This window comes from Gossypium hirsutum, chromosome D04 (genome assembly GCF_007990345.1).
Source record: "Gossypium hirsutum isolate 1008001.06 chromosome D04, Gossypium_hirsutum_v2.1, whole genome shotgun sequence".
NCBI lineage: Eukaryota > Viridiplantae > Streptophyta > Magnoliopsida > Malvales > Malvaceae > Gossypium > Gossypium hirsutum.
The window spans coordinates 2,056,190-2,077,671 of NC_053440.1; the positions used below are offsets into that span (position 1 = coordinate 2,056,190).

Genomic DNA, 21,482 nt, shown 5'->3' on the forward strand with positions numbered 1-21,482 from the left:
GAATAATTAAAATTAAAATATCAACTTTCTTTTCCTTTTTTCTAAAAATAAAACTTGTAAAAGTAAACTAAATTAAAATTAATTGACTAAGGCCACTTATTTCAACTTCTATATAGTATTTAGAGATGCTCGTGGTACAGGTCGAGTTTATTCATGTTTAATTTAAAATAAAATTATGAGTTGTTCAAATTCGATCATACTCGTAAATGGGTAATTCAAATTTATTTTAAACTCGATCATAGTATTGTTTAAAATTTTAAATTTAATATTTAACAATTTTATATGTTTGTTTTTTAGTACTTATATATTGACAATTTGGTTGACCCAACATGGGAAAAAAACAAGATGCATTTAAAATAAAAATAAAAAGTTAAAACGACATGTTTGAATAATTGATATGAAATGTTAAATAAAAAAATAAAATTGTATATAATTTGTGATGTTTGACAAAAAAAGACTTGGAATATGTTAAATACAAGTATACAATCAAAATTCATACAAAATAGATTGACTAGTAGTATCTAACATGTGTATGTGAAAGGATTTGTTATCCTAAATAAATACATATGTATTTGTACAAGGACTAGAAAGATATTAGTCCAAAAGGTGTAAAAACAAAAGTAAAGATACGAGAAGGGTGCTAAGACCTAAACAGGATCAACTTCAACTGCTTTTACACATGCATGTTGCTGAATATGTGCCCCATTGGCCGCAATCTCTCTTCTTTTTACGACGCCATACTTTACCAGCACATCCCTCGCCCAGTCCCCAATGTGTAAGACAATGTAAGTCCCAATCCCACCAATTAGCCCATATGCTATCGAATAGCTTAAAGGCATCAATATCAATGTCACAAAAGCAGGGATTGCCTGCCTCATATCATCCCACTCAATTTCCACCACTGCTCTCATCATCAACACTCCCACCAGTATTAGCGGCGGCCCCACCGCCCATGCTGGTATCGACGCCAAAAGCGGTGTGAAGAAGAAAGCTAGCAGAAAATATCCCGCCACTGTTAAAGCTGTGAGTCCTGTTCGTCCACCTTCTCGTATCCCTGTTGATGATTCGATGAAAGCTGTTACCGGTGATGTCCCGAGCAACGATCCCACGACGATTGACATGGCGTCGGACATGAAAGCGAAATATTGACCCTCGAAATCCCCGTTTTCGTCGGTGAAACCGGCAAATCTGGCCATGGAATATAACGTACCAGTTGTATCCAATATGTCAACATATAAGAACGTGATCAAAGCCTCCCAAAAGTAGCCTTTACCAATAGTATCAAAACTCAACGCCCCAGCTGTACTTTGAATTAAATGGATATCAACAACTTTCTTGAAATACTCATGGGCGGAATTACCGGCGTCGGTGTTCGGAAAAGCCGTCACTTTAGTGCCACGGAACCATGAAACCGCCGTTACAAATACTATACCGTAAATCATAGCACCCTTAATATTTTTCACCAAGCAATAAGCTATAATGACAAAGCCGACGATTCCAAGCCATAGTGTGGGACTCTCCATTCTGTTACGTAGGCAAAATATGTCGCCGGAAACAGTACCTCCAGGCATTAGACTGACGCTTGAGTTAGCCAATTCTAAAACCGGGGCAACTGAAATCCGGGACGAACTCGGGCACCCGGCGAGGGTCACAAGGGTTGATGGATTATACCCGATTAATCCGATTCCTTGGTTATTTTGTAACCCAATAAACGCGAGAAAAAGCCCGATGCCGGCTGACGAGCTGATCCGGACGGGTTTGGGAACCAACTTAGCTAACTTGGCCCGGAATCCAATAGCTGAAATGAACAAAAAGATTAACCCTTCAATGAAGACGGCGGCTAAAGCATTCTTATAAGAGATACTACCCGACCCGTGAAACCCGACAACGGTATAGGCAAAATAAGCATTTGTACCCATACCGGGAGCCAAAGCTAGGGGCAAATTCGCGAAAGCACCCATGATTACGCAGCCAATAAGAGACGAAGCGACAGTGGCTACTATGAGATCTTTACGTACTTTCTCCAAACATGAAGCGTATCCCGGGTTAACCGGGTCGAATTTGCATGAGACATCGGGCTGGATGACTCTTTGGGTTGACCCGGTACAGTTGGACAATGGAACAGAAGGGTCAGAGCACAAAGGAACGCAATCTGAGACGCTGCAAGGACCGCCTGAGTCGGCGAGGATGGAAGCATTGACGGCTAAGATGTAAGCCATGGTGAGAAACGTCGCTGTGCCGGCACGTAACTCGGTTGTGAAAGTGGAGTTCCGTTCAGTGAGTTTGAAACGCTTCCCGATTCGACCGTTGGCCACGGCTGAGTTGAGTCGAGTTAGGAACTTTTTGGGTGAGTGAGGTTCCATGGCCGTGGAATTGGAAAATCAAAACAAAGAAACTTTGTTAAGTAGGTAAGAAGAAAAGGGTATGGTATTATATATATAAATAAATAAACAAATAAACAAATACCCAAAGAAGAAGAAATGAAAAAGTTTGGGTTTTATATTTTTTCTGGGAAAATTTTATGGCAAAATATGATTAGTTGAAAACAGGGAAGAGAAAGTGAGAATAAGGAGATGATCGATTCTTTTGATTTTTGAGAAAATTGTGGATAAACTCCTTTAGTATTTACTTCTGACACAACTATTAGTAATTTCTTTCTTTGGCATAATTCTTTTTTAATCCCTCAACTTTATGAAAAAAATCATTTTACCCTTCATTTGGTTTTTCGTCTCTTTTAATTCTTAAATTTGGATTGTTTGTCAAATCACACTAAAATAGATAAAAAAAGTTAACACTTGTCAATTTGCTTATGTGGCTCCACGTACGTATATGTCACGTTAACAATTAATTAATTTTTAAAATTTAAAATATTAAAAAATATTTTTTTGAATTTTTATATTTAAAAAATAATTAATTGCTTATGTGGCATCCGCATGGCAATCCACGTGTATGCCACATCAACAAAGTTATCAAACGTTAACTTTTTCATCCATTTTGGGGTGATTTGGCAACATCACAAGTTTAAGGGCTAAATGAGATAAAAAAATTAAATATAGGGCTAAAATGATTTTTTTTGTAAAGTTAGAGGGTCAAATAAGTCATTATGCCTTCTTTTTTGGTTATATAATTATGAAAAATTACAAAAAGATCATCAAACTATTCAATTTTGTCTTTTTTAGTCACAAGCTATTAAATGGCTAATGAAAGATGGTAATTTTTAAATTAGGCATAATAGCAATTTTAACTCTCAACATTAACACATTGTGCCAATTTAGTCTTGATTCTAAAAAATTTAACCCTCAACATTTACACATTGTATAATTTGATCTTTTTCTTTTTCTTTTGTGTAATTTTACTTTTCTTTGTGACCCTTTTCACCTAAAAAGCTAAAAAATATCAACTACATTTGATAAAAAAATATACCAAAAACTGGAATACCAAAAAATCCAATATAATAATTTTCATATTTTCCCATTCTTTTAAAAATAATTCTCAAATTACACGTTGAGGGTTGAAGTTTTTAGAATCAAGATTAAATTAAAACAGTGTATAACTATTGAGGGTTAAAGTTACTATTATACATCTTTCTCCTTTTAAAAATATTGAAAATAATAAATATTGCAAGTAGCCCAAGTAGGCTCGTTTTTGGTCAGACTATTTTTTCCTTTTGTTTAGTTTGAAATTTGTACCCATGTTTTAATCATTTTTCTTCCCTCTAATAAATATTTATACAATTCACTTAGTTTATTATAAATTGAGAAATACAATAAAAATATCAATAAAATCATTAAATTTTATATCCACTAATTTATTGGATTAATTTTTACAATATATTTGAGTGTTGAGTGTTTTCGTAAGCCTATCTTTTAAGGAGGTTAATTTTTCTATTTATATGATACGGTTTCTGGATGTAACATCTTAGGTAAGCCCCCATGTATGGTAACATGTACTCTATTCTAAGATTAACATGTGTTCTCTAAATGTGAGTTCACTTGTTTGATGATGCAAACCCTTCACGTATGAACTCATATGATATAAATTATATAGACGATCACTACTGAAATAAAAAAGATTAGATTAATCCCAATCAAATAAGCGGATAGCAGGTCGGTAATGACCAATACCCTAATGAAAAAGGTAAGGATTAATTGGTGTTGACAAATTTAAAAACATGGAATGGTAGCAGCTAGCTGCAATAGCAACTTGCAAATGGAAATATTGTTAATAATAATAACAAAAAAGGTTGACTTTTTCCTAGGATTTTATATAGTATTAAAGTCATATAGTTAAACCACTCCATATCCCCTTGGTAATTGCCAATGGTATTCTACCTTGACTAAACATAACAATGAATGCTAATAAAGCTGAAATCCTAGTTTCACACCTCTACACACTTCATGTATTACTACATTTTGATTAAAAATTTCACACCTTTAGTCATTGGATTAGGTTATTGGGTTTGAATAATATTAAATTAAATCTTTTTTTTCTATTCAATTGAAAATTTAAAAATTCGTAACCAATTAAAATGAACCCATAATTGAAAATTACCTAATCCGCTCAAACCAAAATTGATTAATCCAATTGAATCGATTAATGGGTTCTAACTAAAAATTGCTCTCTCCTAATAGCATTTATTTTATTAGGGATTTTAAGTATAGTAAAATTTGAAATTTAATTATTATAAGTAGTATTTTAATAACAATTCCTAATGAAGTACATAATTATGTATTTGAGAATCTAAGTTTAAATTTCGCTATGCATAATCACAATAAATGAATTTTCAATTTCAATATATGTGTATGCTCCGGAAGGGTAATTTGATTTTACGTTACTGTTGCTTGGATATATATACTTGGGAGTACGTTATATATATAATAGTCAAATTTTTTTTAAAAATTCTTTAAATTTTTAATATAATCACATGAATCTTTACCATTCTCATAACATAGGACCCATAATGTTAAATTCAAGCAGTATACAAAACATTTTAACATTTTTTATTAGAAAATCTTTTTCAGTCACCCAATTATTTTAGATTTTTGGGTATTTCTATTTTTACGTTAGTCAATTAATGGTAAAAAAAGATAAATTTATAATTTTTCATAATTAGATGACAAAAAAGAAAAAAAAAACATAATTAGGTTACCTCTATTATAATTTACCCTACTTTTAATTATAATATGCTCAATTTTGTAGAAAGAAAATCAAAATAATGTAGTCAGTAATTACATGCTAATTACATAATAATTAATTAAATTGAGAATGGAAGGCCATTGGTGTGAATTTATTATTGTTATTTTTCCCACAATTTTAGGATCTGAAATATCAGACACCAAAAGGCTATTAGTCAGAAGAACTACGCTGTCATAGTTAGATAATCTACCTGTTTTCTCTGTTTTGGACTGTCAACAAAGACTAATCCATTTTCATATTCCATTTCAGCACATGGACTTTTTTTTTAATTAAATAAAACAAATTCAATTAATGTTCATTATCAAATATTATGGTTTTTTTTGGCATAATTTCTTTTATTCAAGGGTGAAGTTAGAAACTTTTTAGGGGGTTAAAATTAAATTGTATATTTTTACGATAGTTAAAATATAATTTCACCATTTTAATATCTATATCTTTATAATTTTTAAAGAATTAAATCAAAATTTTATCAATTTTATGAGGTCAAAGTACAATTTTATCTTTTCTAATTTAAATTTTTATAAATTTTAAAGGGATCTAAATGAAAAATTTTATATTTTAGAGGAGGGTTGGACTCTTGCCAATCCCTAGCTACGCTCCTGTAAACAAAATATTAAAATGATTTTTTTGTAAAGTTAAATAGACAATATATATATATATATTAAATTTCACTTCTTTTCATTAGAATTAATTGTAATAGTATTTGTATTACTTGGGATGGCTTCGATTGGCTTTGGCATGTCCAAAGGGTTTTACAGTGATTGAATTCTAGACCCCATGTTAATTAACTTAAAATCTACATAAATTTATCATTGAGCTAGTGACATGATTGGCATAAAATTATTATTTTTTCGGTATTTCATATGTTTATTTTACAGTTCATTTTCAGAGTTGTCATTCTCTATAATGTTGTCTCCCAGATTTAAACTTCTATCTCTCTTTAAAAATACAATGTACTTTGCCATTTCTCCTAACACTTGTCGATAATAAAATAATTATTTTGATACCTTTTTTAAAGAAAAATTTTGCATCATCCAACAAACAAAAATGTAAAAATATATATATATGAAGTAAGGTGAATATAGTATGAAAATCATAATCTGACATATATATATATAGATATAAATATAGACAATTAATTTTAAGGTGGCAACTTCACGAGACCAATGCCCTCATTTGCGGACATTGTACCTTTTAAGTATTCAATGCTTTCATCTACTACTACTTCCACAAAAGCATGATGTTTAATTGAAAAATAAAGACCTCACCTAAAAGAGCACATCACTTCCTGTTATGAACCCTGTTTTTAAGGGTACCACTATTATTGTCTCACACTCTCATTATTTTACAATTTTAAATATTTATATACCCTTAAATAAGATGATAAATATCTTTGAGCGTGCTCAAACCTGTATCTTCCTGCACTGGCAAATACTGATGTCAATTGAGCTAAGAATTCGCCATATTTTATAACATGCACTATAATATTAGTCTCTGTACCATGCGTAAGTTGCGGATTTAGTTTTTTATTTATTTATAATTTTAGTTTTTGTACTTTTCAAATTTTGAAATTTCAATCCTAACTCAAACAGCAGCAGTCAAATCTATTAGGTTAACTTTTGCTATAACTCTTGTACTATGTGGAACTTATGAGTTTAGTCTCTATTCTCTAATTTGATTATTTTTAGTCTTTATATTTTTTGAATTTTGATATTTTAGTCCTAACTCAAACGGTAACTATTAAATCCATCAACTAAAATGATATTTTTTTGTGGGTATTTTTTAGAAATAACAAACTAACATGAAATTACACATATATGACGGGTGGTGTGTACAAGGCTCGGGAATGATTTCACCGCCATATGGCTGATCGGCGATTACTACCGATTTTGGCTTCATACAGGTGAGTTGCAGCCTGCAATCCAAATTGAGGACGAGTTTTTGGAGTTAGCTCACCCTCGCGGGATCGTGACCTTTTGTCCCGTCTATTGTAGCATGTGTGTCGCCCAGGGTATAAGGGGTATGATATGTTTATTGCATAAGATTTTAGAAATAACATCATTTATTTTAACAAATGTAACAAATGTCGTTTAGATATTAAGACAAAAATTTCAAAATTTAAAAAATATAAGGGCTAAAAAATGACCGAACTAGAGAACAAGGACTAGAAGCAAAATTTGACCAAAAAAATTAATAATAAAATTGTAAATTCATATATGTTTTCATTATTATCTTTTATATGAAATTTAAATAATAAGAAATTTAGAAACTGTCCCTAGACTTGCTTAAAATAGCGTGATAGATAATTGGATTGCGTAGGGAGTGAGATAAATTTATAAAATTTAGAGGGAGTTAAATTTAAAATATTTATTTTAAAAGGATTAATTAAATAATTAATTTTTAGAATAGGTAAAAAATGCAAAACTTTCATTTATCCAAGGACTAAAATACTTAAATTGATTTATTAATATTTGTGAAGAACTGAAAATGAAGGTTACCTATTTATGAAGGGGTTAAGGTCCCTACCTTCTCCCATTACTTCATCCTCGTTGTTACTTTTATCACATTAGGCACTAATTTATTTTTAAGGCTTAATTAGATCATGTATTCAATCATTCAAGTTGAGAACATAAGTTCATTACTTTTTGTTTCCCTATAATTGGGGTTGTAGAACTCCATTCATTTATTCACTTAACCCAACTTTAAATTCAATTCATTTTTTTTGTTCCACACCAAAAATTCAAAAACGAGTTTGTTTTACTAATCTAAAAAAAAAATTCTTAAAATTCTCCATTGATACGACGGGTTCTTTTTTCCTGTTGAGACATTTTTAACATTTCTACGTATACAAATATTATGTACCTAGGCAATCATGAATAATTGTTTTCTTGTTAATCTAGTTAGATACTAAATATGTATGGGACCTATAAGTTTGGCAAGTTTCAACTAATGGAATACCCACCACAAATAAGTTGCCAAAAAACCTCAAAAGCATTAGACTCAAGATTATTTTTTTTTCTCTTTAAAAATGAGATTTTAGGTTTAAAAGTCTCTATTTTTTTTTACATTAAAGTCATTTTCTTTTAATTACAATCTTTAAAGAGTCTATTAACATATAATATAGTCTGAGCTAAAACCTAATTGGCAACTTAAGATCTTACTGTCTAATTGATGAAATCTGACTGCATCATTGAGGTTGGGATTAGATGGGGTGATGATGTTGAAATTTCCTTTTATTGTGATTATGACAAGCACAATAGAATAAATGTAGCTAGCTAGTGATATCTGTTAGCAGTAATTGTGTTTGTGATTGGGCAAGAAAAGCTTCCCAAATCCTTACCATCTAAGGAAGTTTTTGATTTCATAATATTATACTTGAATATCTAATCTAGATGTAGGCCTACACGATTTGTTAGCTAAAGTGATCTTATGTACCAAAGCTCATACATAATTTAATCTTACTTCCCAACCATTTGTCTCATAAATGTTGTATTGAAAATCCCTCCCATGCTTGACAACATGACATTTTTCTCCGACCCATGTTCTCCACTCCTATAATCATGCATGATAAATGTTTTTTTTTATTACAAAAGCTGGATTCTATGTTTTATTGAATATCAATAAATAAAATATGATAATCATTGAATCATATATTCAAGGTTTAATTGATCACTTTCAAGTTAGGCAAATGAAACATTTCCTATTCCTAATCATAGGGTCTCTTTGATTCCCAACTAGCTTTAGACAAAAGGATGAAAAAATTTGTTCGTATTTCAAATGATGACATGATTGGAAGGAAGGAAAAAAAGAAAGAAAGAAAACAACAGAAAAATGTGATTAATTTATGGACCCACAACTCCATAATTATGAAGGAGTGAAAGTTGTTTTTAGCTTTCTTTGCATTAAGAGTTCCAAGCCAATGCAGGACAAATTAAGTTGTTTGGTAAGTGAAAGGTGATGTGAGTGAAAGTACAAATTGCCTTCAAATCACAATTTAATTAGTTAACTAAGATATAATTAAGCTTAATTTAATCATAATTAAACCTAAGTGGAATATGTGATCATCATACATTATCTCTTATTGGAAATCATCTATTTATCATTTTGGGCCTTTGGTTAATTGCCATATAAGTCCTCAAACCTTTTGTCAATTAAATTTTATAGCGGTTGGATTTTTATAATTTAGCTACACGACACTTCGAACTCTTGCAGTACCGAAAACATGGCGGTGTGGCGACACCAACCATTGGTGTCGCGGCATGACAATTCAAAGTGAAATAATTCCAACCCATAAAGTCAGTGTCGCGACACAACCACTCAGTGTCATGACACGTAATATCGAAATAAAAACCTGGACCATTTGAAGTTCGGTGTTGCAACATTGAGTATGGGTTTCGTGACATCATGTCGAATCTGCATGATTTTTCCTAGATTTTCATGCAATCGACCGTCCTTTTTATAAACCACGTCCGTTTAACCCTAAAAATCCTATTAAACCTCCTAAACAGTTTCTTAAAACCCCATTATGCACTTACCATCCCCAAAATACCTCTAAGTCTCTCCTCTCATTGTTTTTTTTTTTGTTTTCCACAAGTTAAGTATTTTTCCCTCGAGTGCTGCCACATATTACTCATTGTCTTATCCCCTCTCTTGGTTGCATACATAAGGAGTCATCTCAACAACAAACAAATCAACAACAACTTCAAGAATGTGACAAAAGAGGTTACGTTTTTTAACTCTTGATTGTTTCGATTTTAACAAATTGTTTCTATTGTCATTCATTGGTTGGATTGTGAAAGCAGTAAGAGTTTTTGCGATGGATTCCAAACGTGTATGGGGAGTGTCAAGTGATGAATAGTCGGTACCTGATAATTTCGTTAGCATGAGAAAGAACAAATTTGAAACATACCTTGAAGGTATTCAAAATAAAATGGTCCTCCAAGAATAGGGATTTGAATTCCCAATAGATAGTGGAGGCAAAATATGGGAATAGTGTGCTCCCATAAGTGGGAAAATCTCGGCAAACACCTAACTAAACCGACATGCATTTCAGTGGTTCAAGAATTTTATGCTTTGCTAAAAAAGTACGAAGAAAAGAGACCATTGAGTGAACCATGGTTGTATGTTACCGTTAAAGGGAAGGAAATCTTAATCTCCAACCTGTAAATTTTTAGGTTTAACGGTGTCCCATTTTACATGTACAACTTTATATAGATAACCGACTTGAAATTCTGTCCACGTATTAATATAGATGACACATAGATTATTTAACTGAAGGGTGAGGAGAATGGCAAATAGACTTGGGTACCAATATGCCGATATCGTTTCATCCACCGAGTATGATTCCTCTAACTAAGTTGTGGGTGCAATTTATTTGCATTCGAATATACCCAACTATGAATAGTTCTAACATCACCACCTTTCTAGCTACTATGCTATATGTAAAAATAGAATATCGGTAATGACAATATATCGCAAAAAAATAGAAATAGAAATAGAAATAAAAATAAAGAACACACAAATTTTAAATGGAAACTTTTTCAGGAAAAAAACCACGGCAGAGGAGAAGAAAATTCACTATGTCGAATTTGAATAATTACAAGAGGAGTAGACTATGTCTATTTATAGGCTTGTAAAACCATATTCTAATATGAGTGAAACACCTTATTCTAATCAATATCAAATGGATAGAGTTTAATAAGGTTTAAAAAACCTTATTCTAAAATAAAATAAAAGAAGTATAATTCTATAGGGATTTTAATTTTATTTTATTTTACCACAGTATTTTATTTAAATAAGGATTCGAGTCACTTAATTCTAACAATCTTCACCTTGACATGAATTCTTAATAAGCAAGTTCTTCATCGCGAACTCTCAGTGAACAAGTTCTCCACCTCTTCCATAAAACCCCTTAAGGGTTTATCTTCAACAATGAACTCCAACCAAGTCTAAGCAATGCTCTAACTTGGTTATAGGAAGTGACTTAGTCATTATATTTGCAGGATTTTCATGAGTACTAATTTTGCTCACAACAATATCACCACGAGCAATAATATCACGAACAAAATGATACCGAACATCAATGTGTTTTGTTCTCTAATGAAACATTTGATCTTTTGGAAGGAAGATGACATTTTGACTGTCACAAAATATTGTATTGATTTGAAGGTCTTCATTGAGTTCACTAAAGAGTCCCTTCAACCAAATAGCTTCTTTACAAGCCTTAGTAATCGCCATGTACTCAGCTTCAGTGGTAGACAAAGCGACTGTAGTTTGCAAAGTGGCTTTCCAACTGATTGCATAACCTCCGATTGTAAAGACATAACTTGTGAGAGATCTTATTCTATCGAGGTCTCCAGCAAAATCAGCATCAACATACCCAATGACTCCATCTCTAGTTCTTCCAAACTATAAGCAAACATCGGTAATACCTCGTAAGTATCTTAAAACCCACTGAACTGCTTTCCAATGTTCTTTACCTAGATTCACCATGTATCTGCTAACTGCACTAACTGTAAATGATAAATCTGGATGTGAACAAACCATGACATACATGAGAGATCCCACTGCACTAGAGTATGAAACATGTGACATGTACTTAATCTCATCATCTGATTGTGAAGACAAAGGCGATGAAAGTCTAAAATGGGCTGCTAAAAGAGTACTAACAGGCTTAGCATTCTGCATATTGAATATGCAAAAAACTTTCTCAATGTACCCCTTCTAACTTAGGTACAATTTACTTGCTTTTCTATCTTTGAGAATCTCCATACCAAGTATCTTCTTTGCTGGTCCCAAATCTTTCATCTCAAATTCTTCACTTAGTTGGGCTTTGACCTTTCTTATCTCTCCTTTTATCTTTCGCTGCTATCAACATTTCATCAACATAAAGGAGTAGATACACAAAAGAACCATTACTATTTTTCTTAAAGTAAACATAACTGTCAAAGCTACTTTTTTTAAAATCATGAGAAGTCATAAATGAATCAAACCTCTTATACCACTGTCTTGGTGACTGTTTCAAACCGTAAAAGAGACTTTTTCAGCAAGCATAGTCCTCTTTTTCTAAGACTGTAAAATCCTCTGGTTGTTGCATGTAAATATCCTCTTCAAGTTCTCCATATAAAAATGCAGTTTTTACATCTAACTGCTCAAGCTCTAAATCATGCATGGCCACAATACCAAGCAAAGCTCGAATCGAACTATGCTTCACAACTGGAGAGAACACATCTGTGAAGTCCACTCCTAGAATTTGACTGTAACCCTTTGCAATAAGCCTTGCTTTATATCTGGGTTCTTCAACTCTTGGAGTCCCCTATTTCTTCTTAAACACTCATTTACAACGAACAACCTTTTTACTTTTAGGAAGTTTCACAAGATCCCATGTTTTATTTTTGTGTAGTGATTCCATCTCCTTTTGCATAGAAAACATCCACTTTTCTGAGTCTTCACAACTAACCGCCTCAAAATAATTAGATGGCATTTGGTTTGCATCTATATCTTCATCCACATTTAAAGCGTAAGTAACTAGATCAGCCTCGGTATACTTTTTTGGAGGTTTAATTTCTCTTCTAGTTTTGTTTTTGGTGATAGAGTATTGTGGTGAAGAAGTAACTCTATTTTGAATTTTTGTACTGGCTTCAGTAGTCGACTTTGTTGTAGATTCTGTATTAAACTGATGCTCCACCTGCCTTTAATTTTCTTTATTGGAAGAGTCTTTAAGAGATAAGTTAGGTAGCATAGCAGTTTCATAAAAAAACAACATCTCTGCTAATCACAACTTTTCTATTTTTAGGACACCATAACTTATACCCTTTTGCACCAACTTTATAACCAAGAAAAATACATTTAACGGATCTCGGTTTCAATTTTCCATTATCAACATGAGCATACGTAGGACAACAAAAGATCTTTTAATCAGAATAGTCAGCAAGATTACCAGACCATACATCTTATAGAGTCTTTTTCTCAATAGCAACGGATGAAGATCGGTTGATCAAAAAATATGCAGTAGAGGCTGCTTCAGCCCAAAATGACTTTGGTAAGTTGGCATTTGACAACATACATCGAACCTTCTCCATGATCGTTCTGTTCATTCATTCTGCAACACCGTTTTGCTATGGAGTATGACGAACTGTCAAGTGTCTCACGATCCCTTCTGACTTGCACAGTTTATTAAACTCATCTGAATAGTACTCTAAGCCATTGTCTGTGCGGAGATATTTTATTTGCTTTTCCGTCTATTTTTCAATCATGGTTTTCCAAGACTTAAATACGGAAAACACATCGCTTTTCTACTTCAGGAAGAACGCCCACACTTTTCTGGAAAAATCATCAATAAAAGTTAGCATATAATTAGCTTCACCTCTTGAAGGCACTTTGGATGCCCCCACAGATCAGAATGAATATACTCCAACGTTCTTTTTGTGTTGTGGATTCCTCTGGTGAATCGAACTCTCTTTTGCTTCCCAAAAACGCAGTGCTCACAGAACTTCAGTTTGTAAATTCCTTTCCCATCAAGAAGTCCTCTTTTGCTCAATTCTGCCATGCCATTCTCACTCATATGCCCTAGGCACATATGCGAAAGTTTAGTAATATCATCATCTGACAAGGAAGAGGATGCGACAACTACATCAATAGTAACAGTAAAACCTTACAAAACATATAACTTAGCAGTCTTTCTCTGCCCTTTCATCACAACGAGGGAACCTTTGGAAATCTTTAAAACTCCACTTTCAGCTGTGTATTTGTACCCTTTTGAATCAAGAGTACTCAACGAAATGAAATTTCTCTTTAATTCTGGAACATGTCGTATGTCACTAAGTGTTCTGAAAACTCCATCAAACATCTTAACTTTAATTGTTCCAACACCTGTAATTTTACATGAAATATTATTTCCCATCAAAATAATACCTTTAGACACTGTTTCGTAAGTTGTAAACTAATCCCGATTGGGACTCATGTGGAAGGTGTAGCCCGAATCAAGGATCCACTCATTGCTCACTTTAAAATTGTTGCCAGAAGCAACTAGAAGTTCAGCATCGCTGTAGTCTTCTACAACATCAGGCTTACTAGAATTTTCTAGTTGTTTTCCATTTTGATTCGCAGCCTCCCTTTTGATATTGTTCTGTAGCTTATAGCACTCAGATTTAATGTGCCCTTTCTTCTTGCAAAAGTTACAAGTTTTACCTCTGTTTGAAGACTTCGATCTACCCTTATATTTACGGCGAGGATTCTATTCCTGTGTCCTTCTACGATCATCATCAACATTTCGATCTTGTCTCCCACGAACAATAAGACCCTCTCATTGAGAGTCAGTTTTAACCACAAGATGCTTCATCTTATCATACGAGGTTAAAGAATCATAAACCTCATCAACTGTGAGAGACTCGCGGCTATATAAAATTGCATCTCTAAAGGTTGAATAAGACGGTGGCAACGAACAAAGTAGAATCAACCCTAGATCTTCCTTGTCATACTAAACCTGAATGACCTCTAAATTTGAGAGAATTTTTTTAAACACTGTTAAGTGTTCGTGCATAGGCGCACCTTCCTCCAAACGATGAACATAAAGACGCTACTTCATATGCAGCTTACTAGTTAGAGTTTTCGATATAAATATTTGTTCCAACCTCTTCCATAATCTAGAGGCTGTCTTCTCCTTCATCACATCCTGTAAAATTTTGTTAGACAAATTCCATAACTGTGTTAATGCCTTTCGATCCTTGTGCTTCTTCTCTTCCTCCGTCAATGTTGAAGGCATCTTATCTACCCCTAGCAGGGCTTCCTCTAAGTCTATCTGTGCAAGAACTGCCTCCATCTTTATCTGCCACAACGCGAATCTGGTGTTGCGATGCAACAATAAAATTTCATACTTCAAAGACGCCATTACCGTGATTGAGATGAACAACTTGGAAGCTCTGATACCAATTTGTAAAAATAGAATATCAGTAATGATAATATATCGCAAAGAAAATAGAAATAGAAATAAAAATAAAGAACACATATTTTACGTGAAAACCCTTTTGGGAAGAAACCATGGGCAGAGGAGAAGAAAATTCACTATGTCGAATTCGAATAATTACAAGAGGAGTAGACTATGTCTATTTATAGGCTTGTAAAACCATATTCTAATAGGAGTGAAACATCTTATTCTAATCAATATAAAATAGATGGAGTTCAATAAAGTTTAAAAAACCTTATTCTAAAATAAAATAAAAGAAGTATAATTCTATAGGGATTTTACTTTTATTTTATTTTATCATAGTATTTTATTTAAATAAGGATTCGGGTCACTTAATTCTAACACTATATACTATTTTGCAGAAAGAAAAGCTTTGCGTTGGAACATGGGTATATAGAACCATGATTCATTGTATTCGTGAAGAAAAAGTGGGACTACTCTTTTCGCATATCATAACAACATTGTGTAAAAAGGCAAATGTCCCTATGGGAAGGACTGAACGATAGTTGCTCCCAACAAAGAATTCGATCAGAGACTCCATCTATAAACAACTCCTCGCATCGCATAAAGAATAAGTCATTGAAGAGAAGAGAAAACAAGAACAACGAAGAGAAGATCCATAATCTCAAAAAAGAAAAAACGGTAGCGGAACATCGACAAAATTGGGATAACAACCATATACCCAAATCTAAATGGATAGTACGATGGATGTAGGAGATATGACCATTGTACAAGGATTTTGCAAGGAGGCACGGCTTGAGGATGCCAAAATTCCCACCTCTCAAATATGGACAAGTACAAGATAGCAATACCGATGAGGAGGTGGATCCCAAACAAAACGAAGAGGAAGGAAGTGCCATAAAAGGGGACACGAAAGCGTTGGAACCTAACTTCAACTAAATTCATGATTTAATTTCTATTTTCTTATTGTATGCATTTTATTTTATTTCACGAATCTAGTTAATTTTGGATTTGGAAAATTTTATTTATTTCTTAGTTGATTTAACTTTAATTAAAATATATGTTTATTATGTGTAGGAACCTCACAAATGAGGCGACACAACAATTTGGAGCTAAATCGTGGTAGACTTGGTGCAGGGAATGTAGTATATTTATTTGTAAACTTGTAATTTTTTTTGAATAGATTGGTTAAGAAAAAAAATCATTGATTACAATTAATATATTTTATATTATTGCCCTCAAATGGTTTTTGCACACAAAGCAAAATGGAAGAAAATATTGCTCATTGGTTGTCTAATGTTTAACTAATACTAAGCGATATTACGTGGTCGGATCATAATATGAAAAGACAACTTGTATTAGTAGACAAATCTAAACATATCCTTCTTCTAATCAGAAATGAACAAACTGATTGAAAAACTAATATGCTGTCTATCAAGTCCAATTGGGGAGTTGCCGTGTCTTGAGCACCGGAGTAGATGACTCCCAGAAGATAGAGAAATAGATGTAACTAACTGAACTTATAGTACATTAGACAAGGCCCAAGCAGAATAGATCCTGAATCTGTTTATGGCCTTATTCACTTGTAATGTTGATAGTATGTCATACCTAAATCCTAAGTGGATGACAGACTATGTATGTATGACTCGTAGACTTTGATGTAAGTAAAATTCTAAGTTCGAACATATAAGGAACCGAAAGCTGGTGCATTGGGTGTACGACTTCTGCAGTACGTAGCTTCATTCACACTAGTGGAATTCATAGCTCGATACATGGGTAAATGATATCCTCTCATTGGCATTACAAGGTTGGTGAAAAGTAAAAAAGGTCACGGGTTGTTCGTCTTTGTGATGAATGACTTGATCGCTATTTGATAGTGATTGACTTTTTATGAAGAAAGATGCAACGGTTACCATGAGATAAAATAAGATCATATTAGGGGAGTGGATATTATCCCAAAGAGACCAAAGATATCCTAGGAGATCTAAGTAACACATTTATGACAAGGTCATTGGACGAGCACTAAGTAGATGCTTTCTTAATGGTATGTCGTTAGAGAGAGCTCAATTACGATACTGTAATGGAATGACTTTGTGACTAAATGAGTTTATAATTAATAGGCAAAAAGCCAGAACTTAATTATAAATCATTTGAGCCAAATTACATATTTCTAATCGATCCCTCTACTAGCTCGATGAAACCAAAAATGAATTGCGTGTTGAATCGAAAATGAGCAGAATGAATGGAAATAAAGAAATGGAAAACATTCAGAAATGATTATGGTTTTCTTCGAAATGGAGAAATGGAATCATTTGGAAATAAATGTGGTTTTCTCAAAATGGAAATGGAAATAAAAATGAAAATCAGAAATGATTCATTTGCAAATGTACATGGATTACTCATAAATTATTGAAAGAATGAGTTTATATTTTTTAGTAGTTTTAAAGCCCAAAAATGAAAACAAACCATTCGATCATTCTGTACAAGTTGAGTTGTGAAATATTAAATATATTTTCTTGGAAATTTTACCAGGGGTAAAATCGTCATAATTTTATTGGAGGTAAAATTAGGATGATAAATTTATTTAATTGGAAAATTAATGTTTATTTTGGAAAATAGAAAAAATATGTATTAGGTTGGATTAAATTACAAAGTGTTAGGTTAAAAGTCCAGAGAGCACATATAATTGGGCCAAATACAACGAGAGGTTTGAATCCACATCATAATGCATATGAGGGGAATCACACCCTATTAGCCCCTCTCCCTCTCCTAGTTAGACTAGGAAGTTTTTTTTTATTTGAAATAAATCTCTACAATTCAACAATGATTCTACTGTTATACATCGAAGTATGATACAAATTGATGTTTAATTGAATTAATGGCTATGAACTGTATGTGATTGCTCCGGTGAAAGTAGTAGCATCTCGTAGTTTAGGTCCGACAAGCGAGCTGGGTGAGGGGTGTTACAATTCTTCAATATAGTTTTATATTAACTTTGTAAATATTCATATTTAGTATTTATGGATTTGGTTTACGAAAATGGAGTTCTGAAATTGCATTTTTTGGTACCACTGTAAATCGGACCGTTATGGGTTCTAAATTTTCCTAAGGTGTTGATATGTAATTGCCCACATATACGCTACCTGAGGTACCCCTTTTATAAGTTTTGTGGCATATGTTCTATGATATCCTAGCTATAGTTCAGGAGTTGACAGCACAAATGCAGTCAAGAGCAGTTATCCCTCTATCAACACAACCTGTTGATGATCACTCCTGCCATTAATCCAATGTTCGAGCTACTGATCCTACTCTAGGTTGCAGGTCTGTCGACAGTTCTCGTGATCGAACCACTTAGTGTTCATGGCAATACATATGGTGAAGTTTATTTTCATTTCTATTTTGGTTTTTATGTTTTTAATGTTTGAACTTTAGCTCTTGATTTTATTTTCTTGTATGGTGGACTTTATGTACTTGTACTAATTCCATTGCTTTATGTACATTGTGACTTTTGGAGACTTTTGATATTTATATTTTGAATATTTTCTATAACTTTATTATTATTATTTGTTTCCAATTATTCAAAACATGTGTCATGAAAGATACTAGTTTTTGTGACGCTTTTGTAACTCTAGCTACCTTTTGATTAAAAAAGTAACCAAAAAGAATCATTATGTGACATTTTGTTTAAAATTGTTCGAGACGTTTTTTAAAACATCACAAAAAGATATACAAATGATTGTTTTTCTCAATTTTTTGTGACGTAAAAAATGTCACAAAAGGACACACAACTCGCTAAATTTTTATTAGTTTTTCGTGACATTTTATAAATGCCACGGGCTAGAAAATATTTGTGACATTTTATAAATGTCATGAACTAGAAAATATTTCTTTTCATTTTTTCGTGACATGTTTAATCGTCACAAAAACAAATGTTTTTGTTATTTTTCTAATTGGTTAACGAGACACTTTGAAATGTCAACAAATAAACTTTTTGTGACGCTTTTGGTTGTTGTGATGTTCAAACGTCACAAAAAACAAATTTTCTGGGACGTTTCAAAGTGTCACAAAAAACATTTCCTTACAGTTAAAATTTTTAACATTTTGCAAAAAAAAAGTCATTAAAAGTCATAATTTGATTTTTCGTAATGTTTTCAAAGCGTCATGAAAACACAACTTTGGTGTAGTGTAAAAGGTACTAAAATTTTAAGTGTAAAAAGTTGGAATTTATCTAGATAAAATGATAAAATCCAATATTTTTTTTGGTTTTTTCATTTCTAAAATTAAATTAAAAACTTTACTTTATTGTTTCATATAATCGAGTTAAAATACCATAGAGGCTCCTATACTAGTGCCACGGGGCTAGATTTTTTGTCTTGTGATCCGTGTGGCCTTAGGCAATCCGTTCGTCCAAACTCACCTCAGTCAACCTTTACTCAAGTGAGGATTCCTTTAGAAGTCCTCCAAGGCACCGATTTGTATAGCGGAAGCAAACTTATGCCAAAAGAAGCCATAAAGAACAATAGAAAGCCACATAAAAAAATGCACACAAGGTGTTTGAGTAAATGCTCTCAGAATTCTATTACTCTCAAGAATTCACATACAATGGAATGTTTTACAAGTAAGGGGGAGGCTCTCTATTTATAGTTGAGCTCCCCCAAAACCGACGAACAAGATTAAGTTATATCGACGGATGAGATTAACTATATCCCTTGATTTTAAGGATTTACAAGATATATCATATCAAATCTAATCTAATCTTTATAAGATATGATTCCTATTAATCTTCTAAGATTAGTTACCAAAATAGCCTAAGTTGCCATATCTTTGTTATCGGGCCAACCAGGCTTCAATCTGCTTGAATCAGGTCAAGGAAGTTTAAGCCAAGCATATAATTGTAATAATCTAATTTGATTACCTCGAATTCTTCATTGCCCTTCTATTCGCTGATTTGTAGCTCCATATTATGAACTACTCCTACAGTTGGGGCCTTCTCGGAATTTACTGTCTTGATCTTTCTATTCAATTTTTTAAACGAGAGACTAAGTTTTCCTGTAGCCTTTTTCAATATGAACAAGTCTGATGCTCCCGTATCGACAATAGCACTCCTCTTTTGACCTACAATGTTGATGTCTACAAACATGAACCCTTCTCCACCATTCCATTTCTTCGGGATGAGCACCATTGAATTGACCCCCGATATCTTTCTCTCAATAGGCTTCGCCTCTTTCGGCTCATCATTCCTCTTGATAGCCAAAATCGAAGATACCTTTGGGCAGTCCCTCTTCATATGCGGTCTCTTACAGAAGTAGCATTTTAACTTTCCTCTCTTCTCTCTTAGGCTATTAGGTCTCCACTTCCCATTTCGTGGTTTCCCATTACCACCGTCACTACTACTACCGCTGCCACTGTCGCTACTGTTCCCTTTTCATCTTCCTCATGGTACTCACCATTGCCCCTCCTGTTGGGCTTGGAAGATTCAAACCTGTCTCTCCTCAGAACAAGTTCCACTAAGGACTTCACGACCATCATGATGTTGGTAAGTTCCTGAACTCCTCGGTGTTGCAACTCTTGCTTCGCCCATGGTTTTAACCTATCCGTAAAGGAGAAAAATGCTTCTTTCTCACTCAAATCATAGATCTGAGCATGATTTTATTGAATTCTCACACATACTCCCTAACCGTACCTTGTTGTGTAAGTCACTGCAACTTTGCTCGAGCTTTATCCTCGGCATACTCGGGGTAAAATTGTGCTTTAAATTCCTTTTAGAACTCCTTCCAAGTCCCAATCTAGGTCCCACCACATCTCACATTAGTGGACCTACGTCGCCACCATATAATATTTACCTTTGTGGCATCATCTTCGATGCTCATCGCACGAAAGTATTGCTCCATGGCCCAAAGAAAGTTGTCCACTTCACTTACGGACCTTGTCCCTTTAAACGCTTTCGATTGGGGCTCATCCATTGCTTGTTGCTTCGGTTTTGAAGCCAACATTCCATTACCTATGGCAGCCTTAAAAATCTTGAACTCCCCCTTAAGCTCATTGATCTCCTCCTTTAAAGCTATCATCATAGCCTCAAGAGCATCGTCTTTTCCAGCCAGCTTATTCTCCGAGGAACCGATATTATCCTACACAAATTCTCTGAGCTGCTCCTGCATTGTTTGTAACCCATCATTGAGTCTATCATCGACATCGCTGATCCTCTCCTTGACGTCCCCTATGGACTCTTCGAGAGTGACGACTTGATCCTCCAAAGCTGACAATAAGTCCCTCGATCGACTCGCTTTTTTGGCCCTTCCTCGAGTCTCCATTGGCTCACTCTGACTAACAACTTCTTTTGACATCCCAACAGTGCCTTCGA

General features: G+C 33.5%; 1 protein-coding gene across 1 annotated transcript; it reads right to left on the minus strand.

The window, feature by feature from the left end:
- Window positions 1–405: 405 nt before the first annotated feature.
- Window positions 406–2,583, minus strand: LOC107931613 (adenine/guanine permease AZG1). Its single transcript, XM_016863550.2, has one exon. The coding sequence runs from the start codon at window positions 2,361–2,363 to the stop codon at window positions 648–650; it is 1,716 nt and encodes a 571-aa protein (XP_016719039.1). The 5' UTR covers window positions 2,364–2,583; the 3' UTR covers window positions 406–647.
- Between the last annotated feature and the right edge of the window lie 18,899 nt (window positions 2,584–21,482).